At 54.3% G+C, this 14,678-nt stretch overlaps 1 protein-coding gene across 1 annotated transcript in view; it reads right to left on the reverse strand.

Annotated features, from left to right (window-relative positions):
- The window catches only part of CHST8 (carbohydrate sulfotransferase 8), a 121,229-nt gene that overhangs the window by 51,208 nt on the left and 55,343 nt on the right, over positions 1-14,678 (reverse strand). The window contains exon 2 of the mRNA XM_089902943.1: positions 14,375-14,590. Coding sequence (XP_089759069.1) covers positions 14,375-14,504 — 130 coding nt within the window. The 5' untranslated portion in view covers positions 14,505-14,590. The remainder of the gene's footprint in view (positions 1-14,374; positions 14,591-14,678) is intronic.

Genomic DNA, 14,678 nt, shown 5'->3' on the forward strand with positions numbered 1-14,678 from the left:
GCCCCAAAGTATAAACAATCCAAGAGTCCATCCACTGGTGAATGGGTAAACCAAGAATCTGTGGAATGGAATACTACTGAACAATAAAGAGGGATGAACTACTGATGCAGGCTACATGATGACAAGTGAGCACAAACCTGATGCTAAGTGAAAGAAGCCACATGTAAAAGACCACATATTGTATGATTACATTTATGGGCAAATCGATGAAGACAGAAAGTAGATTAGTGGTTGCCTGGGGCAACAGGGAGTGACTGCAAAGCCCTGAGAGATTTGGGATGGAAATTGGGGGCGGGGCAGAGGACAGTGGAAATATCCTAAAATTGGATTGTGGTGATTACAGAGCTCTGTAGATTTATTAAGATCCACTGAAGTGTACACTTAAAATACGTGACTTTTACGGCATGTAAATTATACCTGAAAAAAAGTGTTTTGTGAAAAAGGCTCTAGCCGCAGGCTCGGTGGCAGGCGACCCCTGCCACTCACTGCTGCTTCGCTAATCCGTCTCATTTTCTGGCTCCTGGGATTTCCCTCTCCTTCTGGAGTTTTCAGGAAGTTGTAGGTTCTGCTTTGCCCAGGGTGGGTGGGCACATCACCTCTGTCAGCCACACTACCGATGTTTGCTTTCTTGGGATTCTGGCATTTTCTGCTCCCCGAGGAGGGCTGTGGGCTCCTCTCCGTGAAGCAAATGGAGGAAATGAAAAACGGGCTCGGGGGAGGGATGTTCCAGCCTGAGTGTGAGCTCCAACTGACCTCCAGCGTTGGATCTGGCTCCTTCATCCCTCTCTCTAGGACACAGGATGGGTCAGATGGGGGGTCATGCCACGCGAATGACCTTCCTTTCTCTTTCTCTGGTGCGTGGCAAGTCCCAGCACGGTTTCAGCCTCAGACCCTAATTTACAGGTCCCCAAGCGGAAGGAGGCAGTTCTCGACATCACAGGGCTCCTGGGACCAGCTTGCTTGGGAAGGAGGCGGGAGGCGGGAGTCGGGTGGGGAACACCAGGAATTCCCCATCACCCTACTCACTGTTGAGTTCCATGAGCGCAGGGACCTCATGGTCCGGTTCGCTGCAGAATCCCAGTGCCCGGCCACGTTGGGACTCAACATTTCTCATATGAATGAATGAAAGTGGAAAAGTGCCCCCTGCAGTAAGAACCCACCTCCTTCTGGGCCAGTGGCCTTCCTGCTCTCACGGACTTTCATCCCAGTCCCCAGGAAGGGACAAGGCCCACACACATTTTGCAAGCCCTGTATATTGTACCTGCTTGACGAGCAGACTTGGTTTAAGCCCAGAAAATCCTTTAATTACTGCTGCTACTTCTGGCCGGGCTCTGGGAAGGAACTAATTCGAGCAGCAGTCACTCGACCTGACCTATTAAGAATGTAATTTCATTATTTGGTCTGCCCCGGTCGCGGGCAGGGGGTTACAATAACTGGTTTTGCCAAGTTCCTGCTGGAAGGGCAATTCATTCCTCACCCACTTCTGTGGTGACAACCCGCAGACAACTCCCACCCTGGTGCCCAAGTCGCTTGTCCCAGCCCAGGCCCTGATTGTGTGTGTCCCATGCCTGCCCGTGGCAGGTGGGAACGTCAGTGTGCCCTCCAAGGAGGCGGCCACAAACCTCAGTGGGAAGCGTTCCCCACGTGAACTGTGAGCCCGAGGCGCGCACACACCTCATGGTCGTGCACATACACACTTGTACACAGGATCGCGGATGAGAGCCAGACACACACACGTTCACAGAGGTCCCCGTCCTTCACCAGCCGATCTAGGCACAAACCAGAACGTGTCTGCAACACACAGGAATGAAGTACACCCCACGCATTAGCGTGGCACTGTGCGCAGGCTCCCAGGCTGGTCCTCCAACAGTGTGTGTCTCAGCTCTGAGCGGCTGTCAGAGTCACCCATAAGACCCTGTGTCTTTGGGATCCAAAGACCCGGGTTCTAGTTTAGGCACTGCTACTTCCGGGCTGTGTAACCTTGGGCAAGTGACTTTGCCTCTCTGTGCTTCAGTTTCCCTACCTATAAAATGGAGACAAGCGGCTGTGAGGCTTCAGTGTGGAAATATCTATAAGGCAGGTAAAGTGCAGTGCCTGGGACACAGGAGGCACCTGGCACTCATACCATCGTCACTGCCCAGAACACACCCCCAGGTGCCACCTCCCTGGGTGCTACGGGGACTCTCAGGTCCCACTCACAGCCCCAGTGCCATTGCCACTCCCTGGCCCTTGCCTCCCTGGCACCTCCGCTACCCAGTCATCTTCTGGGCCCCCCCAGGTCCCAGGCCTGAATGGTGAACAGTGATCTGGCAGGGCTCCTGGCCCCCTGAACTGGGCAGGGGCCCCTCGGGCTCTGGGAAGCCACCGTTGGTCAGCAGACACCTGGAGAAGCTCTGCCCAGCACTCGCTTGGGGCCTGGCTTGGAGGGAGTCCTGCCGGGGCTGGAAAGATAACGAGTTCCCTGCCCACCAGGGAGACCGACTACCTCTCTGTCCTGGGGCGGGGGAGGGGGGGGAGTAGCTAGGGAGGGTGGGAGGCGGCAAGTCTCAGCCTGAGGGAGGGCAGGAGAGTGGACACAGCCTCTCCTTCCAACCCATCCAACCAACAGGCGGTGACAAGCGTGACCAACCAACTCTGAAAACACCTTCTAAAGTTTGAGCTGCCACTTAAAAATCAGAAGAAATTATATAATTATATGTTACAGATTCCTTGTTTCTTTGAAAAAGTAAAAAATAAAAAGGAGGATCTGGCCACGCTGGGCCCGCATTCCACACAGCGCTCCTGGCTAAGGCTGAGCGGCGGCCCTGCCCCAGGAGCCAGGGACCATCTGTTCCCCCCTCCCTTCCCCCACCCCGCTCCCTGGGGTCTCCCGGCCCTGGCAGCTCTGCGCTGATACATTTTCTGATGGGCCTGGTGACTCAACACCATTTATTTTAATTGACATTCCCCCTCATCCCTTCCTCTTTCCTATCTCCCTCCCTGCGGGGCAGGCCCAGACCCTGAGGGCAAAGGTCGAAAGCACCCACAGATGCTTGTAGCCTTTGGAGAGGTAGGGTGGGGGTCCCAGACTCCTTCCAGGCTGCCTTTTCTTCCCAGGACCTAAGCACATTCAGACACACAACCAAAACGTGGTGAGGGGTTCACAGATCACCCCCTCGGTCCAACCTAGCTTGGAAACCACCTGGGCTGAGAACCACTGGCCAGGGACTGGACCCTTGACCTGCTTTGAGGACAGCCAAGCTGGGGTGAGCAGGTAGCCTGGGCGGGCAGAGCCTGCTCTATAGTTGGCCGGTCTTCAGGACTGCTGAGGGGGGCTGGGAAATGCCATGGCTAGGCCGCAGGGCTCGGTAAGAGGCAGCCCCCAGCTTCCTGCCTGGATCCCAGATGGAGAGTGGGAAGACCCCCCCTGCCCCGGGGCTCTTCACCCCTCCGGCAGGAGCCAGCCAGCTGTTGGGGACAATGGAACCCATTTAAGTTCAGCTATTTTTCCCAGATAAATACAAACTTTTAAAAGCGAGAATTGTCCACTGAGCTCTACCATGATTCAAGTTAAAACTGTAGAGCCATAAATCCTGGGAGATAAGCTTTACAATGCAAATACCAGCAGACAGGTAACGATGGGCTTCTGGCTTAGATGGCATCTGCCTGAGCACCCAACTTCCTGCAAAGATTTTGGGAAGGAGACCCACTGACCCGAAGCCTACAAGAAAGGCATCATCATGATAGAAGGGGCCAGCATGCCCACCCGGCAGGCAGTCGGTGCCCAGGTGAGAGCTCCCCTTGGCCTGGCCCGAGGTCATCCCTGATCGGCCCACCTCACCATGGACCCGCATCGGCCTCCAGAATCAGCCTCCAGCACTTCTGTTGTCATAACTACAACCATGACATTTTTGGGGCTTAAAAAAACAAGAACCAGCTATGGAGAAGGATGGCAATCGTAGCAACAGCCTTGTCCTTAGACCAGGTTCTGGCAGAGAACCATTTCTCTGCTGCCCACGTTAGCAACCTAGGACTTCTGGAAGGTTAGCAGGGCCTAGATAAGCACACGTTAGGACCCGACCGGAGCCTTCCCCAAGCTGGCGGTGAGATTCACTGTCTCCCTAGCCTCTCTCCCAGAGCCCTGAGACTGCAGACCAAGTGGGGCTGAGTGGGGAGGCAAGCCAGGCAGGAGGCCACCCCCAGAGCCCCGTGCCACTTTGGGATTGAAGTCTCGCCCTGTCCTGCTCTCCCTGGCAGAGCTCCTGGGCTGAGTGGGGGGCTTGGCTCTGATGTCAGGTGACTGATTCCCCCTCCATCCCCCCACTGAAGATGCCTGGTTGGTGCATGGGCACAGAGGTGGGGAGGTACGGGGTGCATGTCCCTGCTAATGCCGGCCCAGGTGCGCTCCCCACGGTGGCCCAGACGAGGTACTTCTGGGGCATCTCACACACAGATCTTGAGCCCTCGTCCTCCTCCCTGGATCCCTCCTATTCATTCTGGGCCGGGCAGATGGGAAAGGGGTCACCCCACACCTAAGCCCCGCTCTGGGCTCCCGGAGTCGTGACTCACATCGCAGGTGAACAGAGCCTGATTCACCTCCCAGGAGGGGGCTTGGCGGGGGGCGGGAGGGAACAATCAGCTTCTGTGGAGACACAACCTGAAACCGGGGCTTCCGGGGTTGGCATGAGCATCGGAACCGCCAGCCCAGCTCGGCCGCTCAGCCCCGCCCAGACCCGGACACAATGGGAGCCCCAGTTTCCCAGCTGCACTGTAACTTCAGAAGGTGTCTTTGTGTGGGTTTTATTAACCAAGACGCCAGAGGAGCCTTGGGGTTGGGGCGGGGAGTCTGGCTGCCAAGAAATCTGCTGGGTGCTGGCAAAGAAATGCCCTTTGAGGAGACGGTGGAAAAACAGAAAATACAGGAACTGCTGACCGTGACATTAACCAGCAGCAACAGGTGAGGAGGGCAAAGTGAGCCTCGGAAGGGCTTTGCAAGCAGGCAGATCTGGGTTCGAATCCCAGCTCCGGCCACTCTGGCTGTGGGACTTTGGGCAACTGACCTAACCTCTCTGAATGTAAGTTGAGGACAGGGATGCCTGCGTCTCACTGAGTGAAGGAAGATGAAATAAAGGCACCCGAGACAGTGCCTGGCGCCAATAAACGATAACTATTACTAGGTTTCATGCACACTGAAGCTTAATTACATTGTCTCATTTAAAAAATTATCATCGTACACGTGTGTGGAGCTCTGTGGTTTTCAAAGACACCTTTGTCCATCACTTCATTAGAGCCTCACAGTGATCCTGTATTCTATTTTTAGCATTTTACTTTAGTTCCTTTAAAACATGTCTTGCTCTTATTGGATACGATTGTCCCCATTTTCCGTTCTGCTCTCCTTTTTAATTTCCCCACCCCTAGGAACATTTAGCATAACAATGCTGGGACCATTTTCTATTAATATCAGTTTTCAGATTACAGTGATAAGATGTCTGTTTCCTAATTTAATTAGGTGATTCCTGTTATTAGCTCCTACATGCTCATTATTTTTCACTTAGCATATTCCAACGCACCAAAGGAAAAGTGAAGCTCCAGCTGGAGACCTCCAGGGGGTCTTCTGCAGTGGGGAGGGAGGAACCCAGGAAATGGGGGCCACAGCAGAGAAGCAGATGCCAGGGGGCTGCAGGCCGGGGCGGTGTCTCAGGTGACAGAGGATGGGGGCAGAGAAACTTCCACTGAAGACGGGCCTGCAGTGGACACCCCTGAGGTCAGGGCGTCCCAGGGAGGGCTCTGTGAGGGTCCTCCCCCCAAAGCAGACTTCAGAGAGAAGGCTCTAAAACCAGCACCCCTGGGGCCTACCAGCCCCCCTGGGCTCTGGTGCCCACACTTGAGGGCTGCGTGTTCTGACATGGCCCCCCTTTCTGGCACTCATTGTCCAATTGCCGTGGAGGTCCCATGTCTGCCCCTCCATCAGTACTGTCCTCTAAACAACTCCAGGGGGCGCCCTTCACACCACAGTTGAAATCAACCCTACCCTGGAATTAGCATAGAACACAGTGTGAGTAGTGCCCTCGAAATGTGCAGGCCCTGCCTCAACGCTCCCACCCGACCAAGGCAGGGCTCAGCCATCGTGCCATGGGCTCTAGCCACCCCTGGTCCCCAACCATCCAATCGTCCACACTGACCCCACCAGTTTCCTTCCCTAGGCTGGCACAGTGATGGCTGGCCCGGCCCAGCACACTGCTCACCCTGTGGCACCAGAAAGAACCCCCCACAAAGCCACTCTGGAGTAGAGGAAAGGGGGGGACAGGAAGCCCCAGGGCCACGCTTGGAAGGAGCACTGCTATAAGCATCCTGACCGCAGCCCTGACTTTGAGAACCCAGTGCGTTCTGTGACAAGGAGTGGGCATTCCAGAGAACCGAAAACTCACTGGGTGGCTTTAACCAGAGTTAAGTTTTCTTTGCTGTGGTCATAGAAAGGCGAGGCGAGGCAGGCGAGGCAGCCTTCGTGAGCCCTGGGCGGCGTTTGGTGAAGACAGCTTGAACACACACGCTTGCAGGTGCGTTGTTTAGAAACACTGGGTTCTGAGAGTCCCAGCCCTGCTGATTTTGCAATGATATATTGCCAGCTACTTAACAGGATGGATCACTGCAATTACATGTCACTTCTGATATTCACAGTCACAACAAGGAGGTGTCAGTTTCACAAGGGTTGTAGGAAATATATATGATGTTCCACAGTGCTGTTCGGAAAAGGTTTCAGGAGACAGACTCGAGAGGATTCTAGTAAAACCCACCTGCCCGGGCAAAGCAGACAGCTCCATGGAAACTGGAGGGGCTGGCTCCCCTGGCCCGGGAAGGAGTGTGGGCTTAGGCACACCAGCTCCAGCAGGCTGCCCCTAACCCAAGGCCACCTTGCCCAGAGAAGGGGGAGGAGGGACGGCCACCGCGCTTCTGGTTACTCCATCACCCTCACGTGGGTGAGCTGTTGAGAGCGTCTCAGCAGTTACCCCTGTGGCCCTGGCTCACCCAGGGCTTTTGGCCTGGTGGTATCTCAGGGCTACAAGGCGTCACACCTGGGCAAAGACAGTCACTGTAGGAACAAGACAAACCCCCTGACATTGACCCCCGCACATTGGCACAGGCAGGGCCATGTGTCCCTGGTAACCATGGAACGGAGAGTGAGGGCCATGCTCTCTCCAGCCAACACAGTCCTGCCTCCAGGGGACCAAAGCAGGAGCTCTGTCAATTTCGGAGTCAATTCTGGCTCTGTTAATTTCTAACTGTGAGATATTGGGCATAATACTTAGCATCATGCACTCTGGAGAGAGACCACGGGCTCCCACTGAGTCTCATCCAAATCCACTTCACTGCTTCTGCTGGAGGTCAGCATCTTGTCACCTCTTGTGCCCTGGAGAAGGCCCACAAGCAATCCACAGCTCCCCTCCTCCAGGAAGCCCTCCCGACTCCTCCAGCCAGGACCTTGCCCTCGGGTGTGTGAGAGCGAAGGCGTGAGTGTGTGACCTGTGTGAATGAAGATGCAGGTGGAGGAGGGATGGGCAGGGTGGGAGCTTCCTGCTTTTCTCGCCTGTTCTTGTGGTCTGTGAGTCTGGAACCCTGGGTGGAGGAGTCACAGTGCAACTCCACACACCCTGCCCAGCATCTCAGATGCCATCTGCCCAAAATAGAACATGTGGTCTCCAGCTCCCTCCTCTGACCACTCCCTGTCTGAAGTGTCTGCTTCGGTGAGTGGCACCCTAACCCCCATCTAGCAGAGACAGACACTCTGCGCTAGAGTCACCCTGAACCCTGACGGCTGCCTTCCTCACCCTCCTCGTCCTCTCACCCATGTGGTCACCAACTCTGGGGTTGCCGCCCCACGATGGCCCTGACCCACCCTCTCCAGTCCCTGCCTGCCTGCCCCAGGCCTTGCCATCTCTTCCAGTCTCACTCAACCCCTCCCAGCCACTCTCCTTATACTTGTGTTCTCCCCCTCTGCCCACAGGTCCACGACATGCAGTCACTGGAGTGGGCTCTCCGATGGCCACTGCACCCTCAGAACCCCCAGAGCTTTCCTGCTGAGCCTGCAAAGGCTCGCTCTTTGCAGGGTTCCAAGGGCTCAGGGGGCCCAGCGCCTGGCTGTGTCTTCAGCCACTAGTCTCGATCCCTGGGTCTCACTCCAGCCCCTAATGCACTGGGAGCTCTTCGCACGCACATTCTCTCATGCCTCTTTGATCCACGCTCTTCTCTCTGCCAGGTTCTGCTCTGGGACCAGACAGGCCAGACCGAGTGAGCATCACTGCTGTTGGGAAGGCAGTAGGTGCCGGGGGCAACAGCCGGCTGCCTAAGGATGAATCCGGGCTCTGAAGCCCAAAGCTTTATGACCCTGGGCACAGCTCGTAACCTCTCTCACCTCAGGAGTCTTGTCTGTCAAATGGTGTAATAGTACTTAACTCAGGGGGTCCCAAAAGTATTAAATGAGTGCTAAGTACTTGTGAAGTGCTTGTCTTAGTGGTGGGCACGCAGTGAGTGGCTGGGAGCGTTAGCCCCCATCAGTGTTTTCTGCGTGTCCATCCTGTAAGTCTCAGGACCTCATTTATTGTAAGAATTACATGCATAAAACACGTAAAGGGCTTAGCACAAGACCTGGCACATGGTAAACTTTTGTTATTATTATTATTCCTGGATGCCCTGGAAGGAACGCCCTGGGGCCTGGCTATGGACTAACAAGTCATCAGAGGCTGTCCTGTCTGCACTCGGGGCCGCTGAGCCTTCACTGTGGCTGCCTTTTTCCGTTGGCACCCCAGCACTGGCCTCAGTCCCCAGAGACCCCCCCCCCCATCACAACTACATGGCTTTGGGGAAAGTAGAGAGCTATTTCACTAAAACGTGGGGCGGCTCACTCTAAGAAAATCCACTCTGCCAAAACCAAACATTAAAAAAAAAACCAAAAAAAAAAAACCTATCTGTAGTGTGCCAGCAACAGAATCTGTATCATAAGATCACATTTTAAAAATATATCAGTGAGCAAGCCAATCAATCCACTGTTCACTTTGGCTTCATGGGTCACTAACAATGCTTCGCCTCACTCCATTAAAACAAAATCCATCCCACTTAAAAGAATGAAGAAGGAACGATAATGATTAGAGCATCACCGGGGAGGGGGCTGGGGGACGGATGGAGTGGGAGGTTGGGGTTAGCAGATGTAAGCTTTTATGTACAGAACGGTCCTCCTGTATAGCACAGAGAACTATATTCAATATCCTCTGATAAACCATAACGGAAAAGAATATTTTAAAAAAAGAAGGTATATATATGTATAACTGAATCACTTTGTTGTGTGGCAGTAATTAACACAACATTGTAAATCAACTGTACTTCAATTTAAAGAAATAAATTAAAATCAACTATACTTCAATTTAAAGAAATAAATTAAAAAATTAAAAAAAACAAAACAAAAACATCGCTGGACTTGCCTAGTGGCACAGTGGTTAAGAATCGGCCTGCCCGTGCAGGGGACACAGGTTCGATACCTGGTCCAGGAAGATCCCACGTGCCGCGGAGCAACTAAGCCCGTGCGCCACAACTACTGAGCCTGTGCTCTAGAGCCCGCGAGCCACAACTACTGAGCCCACGTGCCACAACTACTGAAGCCTGCGCGCCTAGAGCCCGTGCTCCGCAACAAGAGAAGCCACCGTAATGAGAAGCCCACGCACCACAATGAACGAAGAGTAGCCCCCACTCGCCGCAGCTAGAGAAAGCCCGCGCGCAGCAACGAAGACCCCACACAGCCCAAAATAAATAATTTTAAAAAAAAGAACATCGCGTTGTACAGCCCCCAATGAATGGACAGTCTAGGCACAGGGTCAGTGGCTAACTGACATACCAAAAGAAAGCCGGGCAGCTGTGCGTCTCCCAACGGAAGAACATAGGACCACACGTGAATTCTTGCCAAAAAAAGAAAGAAAGAAAGAAAGAAAAAGAAACCAAACCTGCATCTGATCAGGCTGCTAAATTTACTTAATTTATAGGGAATACAAAGAGCAGAAGGCTGTGCTGAGCTACACCGAACAGGCACAATCGGCAAAAACCCAGCTGTGGGAAACTCACAGGACCTGCGACCCAGCTTCCTCCAATAAACAGCAAGAGAGAAACAAAGGTGTGCAGGGCCTCTTATAGACTGAGAGAGACCTAAACGACTTATCCACCAACTGCGACATGCGGGCCTTATCTGGATACTGGATAAAACAAATTGGAAATAAAAGTATTTATGGTATTTGTGGGACAAATAGAAATGGGAACGCTGGTCATGTGGTGAGATTAAAGAACTGTTGAATGTTAAAAAAAAAAAAAAAGAGTTCTTATCTTTTAAACTGAGAAATATATTGAAATAGTTATGGCTTTATGGTTACCAGGGGGTAAAGTGGGGCAAGGGGGGGAGGGATAAATTGGGAGATTGGGATTGACATATACACACTACTATATATAAAGTACATAAAGTAAGAACCTACTGTATGGCACAGGGAACTCTACTCAATACTCCGTAATGACCTACGTGGGAAAAGAATCTAAAAAAGAGTGGATAGGGACCTCCCCGGTGGTCCAGTGGTTAAGACTCTGTGCTTCCACTGCAAGGGGCACGAGTCCGATCCCTGGTCGGGGAACTAAGATCCCGCATGAGGTGTGGCGTGGCCAAAAATAATTAAAAAAAAAAAAAAAGAAAGACTGGATATATGTGTATGTGTATAACCGATTCACTTTGCTGTAGAGCAGAAACTAACGCCACATTGTAAATCAACTATACTCCAATAGAAATTAAAAAAAAAAATTGATGGTTGAATTGACAGGCCATATGGTATACGCTTCAAAAGGAGAGAAGTGAATGGGGCTGTGGATGGGGCCCTCTTGAGGCTACTGGGTGTTGGGTGCATGGGGTTCATTGCACTATGCTAACCTACCTTTGTGTGTGTTCCAAGCTCTCCATAATACAACGTTCATAATAAAGACAGGCAGCTCATAAAAGGTCAGTGTGCCCAAACACACACGTGGAGAGTACCTTCTGTACCCGCAGGGCCAGTACATTGGGATGTGTTATTCCCGGTTCTGGTCTGCTCTCTTCCACTTAAGGAAGGGGTAAGTGTAGCCTCCTGGGTCAAGAAGTGAGTTTCCTGAGGCCTCAGGGCCTGGCAATATTGGAGACTGAAAAATAGTAGGATAGGTGGATTCTGATACCCAAGAAAATCTAATCTTAGAATGAAGGTAGGCTAACCAGCAGTGATTTATGTTCCAGGAGGTTTGATTTAAAATATAGCAAACAGGGCTTCCCTGGTGGTGCAGTGGTTGAGAGTCCACCTGCCGATGCAGGGGACGCAGGCTCGTACCCCGGTCTGGGAAGATCCCACATGCTGCGGAGCGGCTGGGCCCGTGAGCCATGGCCTCTGAGTCTGCGCGTCCGGAGCCTGTGCTCCGCAACGGGAGAGGCCACAACAGTGAGAGGCCCGCGTACCGCAAAAAATAAATAAATAAATAAAATATAGCAAACATTTTGGAAAATATCGCTTGGTTTACAAAAGCTGGCAGCCCCATAGGACTGCATCTAATGCACAAACCAGGTGAGAGTTGCTGACTGGTCTCTGAGAAGTTCAGGTGCTTTTAACAGCTGGTAGCTGCATGGGAGAAATCTGAAGGACACCCCCAACCCCAAGGGACCACAAACAACTACAGGCTCTGCCCGCCTTCTCAAGCTTGTTTCTGGATCTTCACCTGCCCACCCTCCCCCTTCCACCTTGATCAGTGCCACCAATAGCGGATACCAGACACTCCATTCCCAGGGAAGTTTCTGCTGCTGGGAAAGCCAGAGTAGCCTGTGTGGAATTTCCTCTGAAGGTGCCCCCCACCATCGGCCTTGCCTGATCCAGATGACAGGGCAGACCCCACACATCCACCCTCCCGTGGGTAGAAATCCTGACTTGTCCAGGGCCCTTGGGGCCACCCACCCATGCAACTGGATACATAACACTTTGTAAGTACTGGTTTCCAACAGATAAATGTAATCAAGGTTTATATGCTCAAAGAAGCCAACAGGATGGGACTGTTTCACTTGAAAGATCAGAAGAAAATTGTAACTAATGTTGTGGAAAATTACTTTGATATTGCTTTCTTGGTACCGAATCACAATTAGGCTGCTGTGAGAAGTACGGGGAAAGAGTAAATGAATAGCAACAAATCAACACAAACAGCCTGTGTCAGGAACACTTAGCTCAGGGAAAGTAATGTAAGCATTACTTAAGGTTTTATGACTGTGTTTGAGGTGATTTCCGTAGAACATCCAGGTTGCCCGTCACCTGGCATGTGGCGAGGGGGTGGTCCAGCTCCATCTACAGCCCGAGGAAGGGAGCTCAAGACCCAGGTGTGCACCTTGCCTGGGTTTGCCAGGCCTTTGCCATCCCCGGCTGCAGCGGGAGGGGAACCTCCGCTTCCTGCCATACTACACGCCCTGCCGGCTGAGGCTCCACGCTCCCCTCCTGCTCACCACTCCAGCCCACCCCAGAAACCCCAGCCAGCCGGTGGGCTCCCACCCCACCAGTAATCAAGGAGATCCGCACGTGCATGCACTGGGCGCGGGGGGGGGGGCTGTGCAAGGCAGTGCTGGCTGGCGGGAGGGACAGGAAGCCACGTCTGCAGAAGAATGAGGGGCAAGGGCTCTGCGTTGCCAGCTGCTACAGCACGGTGGAGGGGGGGGGTGTCGTGGCCACCAGACCCTGAGCCCACCCAAGAAAATAACGCCTGTCTCCAGAGGACACCACGGATGGGATACACAGGTGGACACCACAGACACACTCATGCCTTCTCTCCCAGGGTCGTCCCATAGAACGCAGATGCTCTGCCCACGTGTGCTCCAACCACACATACTCACCAAGATCTGTGCCGAGGATACACGGTGCCATTAACCCCAAGCCCTGTCTGAGGGCCCTTTTTTGGGAGCTCGCTTCTGCATATATAACCCACAACTGCAGAGACCAACTCTTAGTGTCCCTGCGGGCACTGCCTGTGGAGCCCGGTTCCACTGACACAGTAAGCCGGCCACTCTGGGGCTCACGTGAGGCTGCAAAGTCTCCGCAGAGGACCAACTCGGTCATGGGCCCCTGCTTTTGCTTCTCCAGAAGCCAGGAAGCAGCCAGACCCCTTTCGACAGCCACCCGCTAGGAGGGTCCGGCCCAAGCGTGAGTCAGCCCCACTGACTCACCCACTGTCTCCTGCAGACCCAGCACCTGGGCTGCCTCTAGCTGACTCTCTGTGATGAGAGAATCAACTCATCAGCCTCTCCCACCAGGGCCTCTGATAGCAGCTGCCAGGCCCAGGGCCCCAGCTCTGGCCTCCTTATGCTTCTTCTGCCTTTCCGCGTGTTGCCTACAGGCCACCAGTCTGAGCCTGGGTGCAGGCTGCCCTGAGCATGTGAGCCATGGCTGAGGGGGTGCTGGGCGGGGAGGCTGCAGGCCTGAGAGCCCTCCGCACTCAGGGCCAGGGGCCCCTGTGCCATGTCCCGCACTCCTGTGCTATGGGCTGCGGGCAAGGATGGTACAGGAATCCCTCTGCCTAACTCCCCAGCCTCCACACCTCTTTCATTCTGTTCGTGTCCTGGAGCAGAGGGCTGTCATCACGGACCCTCCCCTAACAGGGCCTCTGGGACCACTGCTGGGAAATGCTGGTGCTTGGGCCTGGCAACCACGCTCTCCTCTCACCCCAGAGCAGAGTGATCCCTGGCCTTGGCCCCGAGCCGGATGCCCTCCAGCCCTGCCGTGCTCTCTGTGTCCCAGCAAGAGGGGCCTGGCCTGAGCTCCCCTCTCCACATCCTGTCCACCCCGAGGCTCCAGAACCGTCCTTCCTGCTCTCCCCTCACTGCCACCCCACCTCTGAGTCAGGGAGGGTACTTCCCTCCAGTGCGTTAGGAGGAAGCAGGTGGGGGGCCAGCAGGAGCCACCTCAGCTTCACAAAGCCAGGAGGTACCCCGACCTCCCTGAATTCGAGGGGTCCCCAGGGCTGGGCAGAGAATCAGAGTCCCATTTGGGAGGCCCGGGCTCAGGGAGAAGGCATTCATCTTCGGGTATCCGAGACCATGTGGAAGAGGCCCCAAGAGGTGGCAGAATCCTCCTTGAATCTGGGCTTCACCAAAGGCACTGAGCAGCTGAGTGATGGGCAGCCTGGCTGTCCTTCCCCAGAAGAGTGCACAGGCCAGAGGCCAGAGGCCAGAACCCTGGGGCTGGTGGTCTGACAACAGACACTGTGTGCCCACCCTGAGGCCAGGACCCCTGCCTTGGCACCAGAGCAGCGCGGAGACCTGCACCTCGGGCGGGAAAGCCGGGGCCAGCAGACGGCGGGTCGGAGAGTGAGGGCTCACCTGGCACCTGCTGGAGGGCGAGCTCTGTGGGGTCCTGCAGGCCGATGAAGAGGAGGAGGCCTGCGGCTCCAAACAGCAGGATGGATGAGAACATGCAGGCCAGCCGCATCGTTCCTGCTCGCGGGGTCATCCGGGGCTTGCTCTGGGGTCACCTCTCGGGTGTGGGAGGCGCGTTCTTCCCTCATCGTCCACACCAGGTGTCCATCAGGCCACGGTCTATGGAGCAGCAGAGGAGAAAGACGGTCCATCACTGAGGCCCAGGGCCCCAGTCGCTGCACTTGACCAGCGTAATCCTGGATCCCTC

The sequence above is a fragment of the Delphinapterus leucas genome, chromosome 20, assembly GCF_059928025.1.
Source record: "Delphinapterus leucas isolate spDelLeu-1000000601 "Yukka" chromosome 20, BTC_Dleu_Yukka2, whole genome shotgun sequence".
NCBI classification, from domain to species: domain Eukaryota; kingdom Metazoa; phylum Chordata; class Mammalia; order Artiodactyla; family Monodontidae; genus Delphinapterus; species Delphinapterus leucas.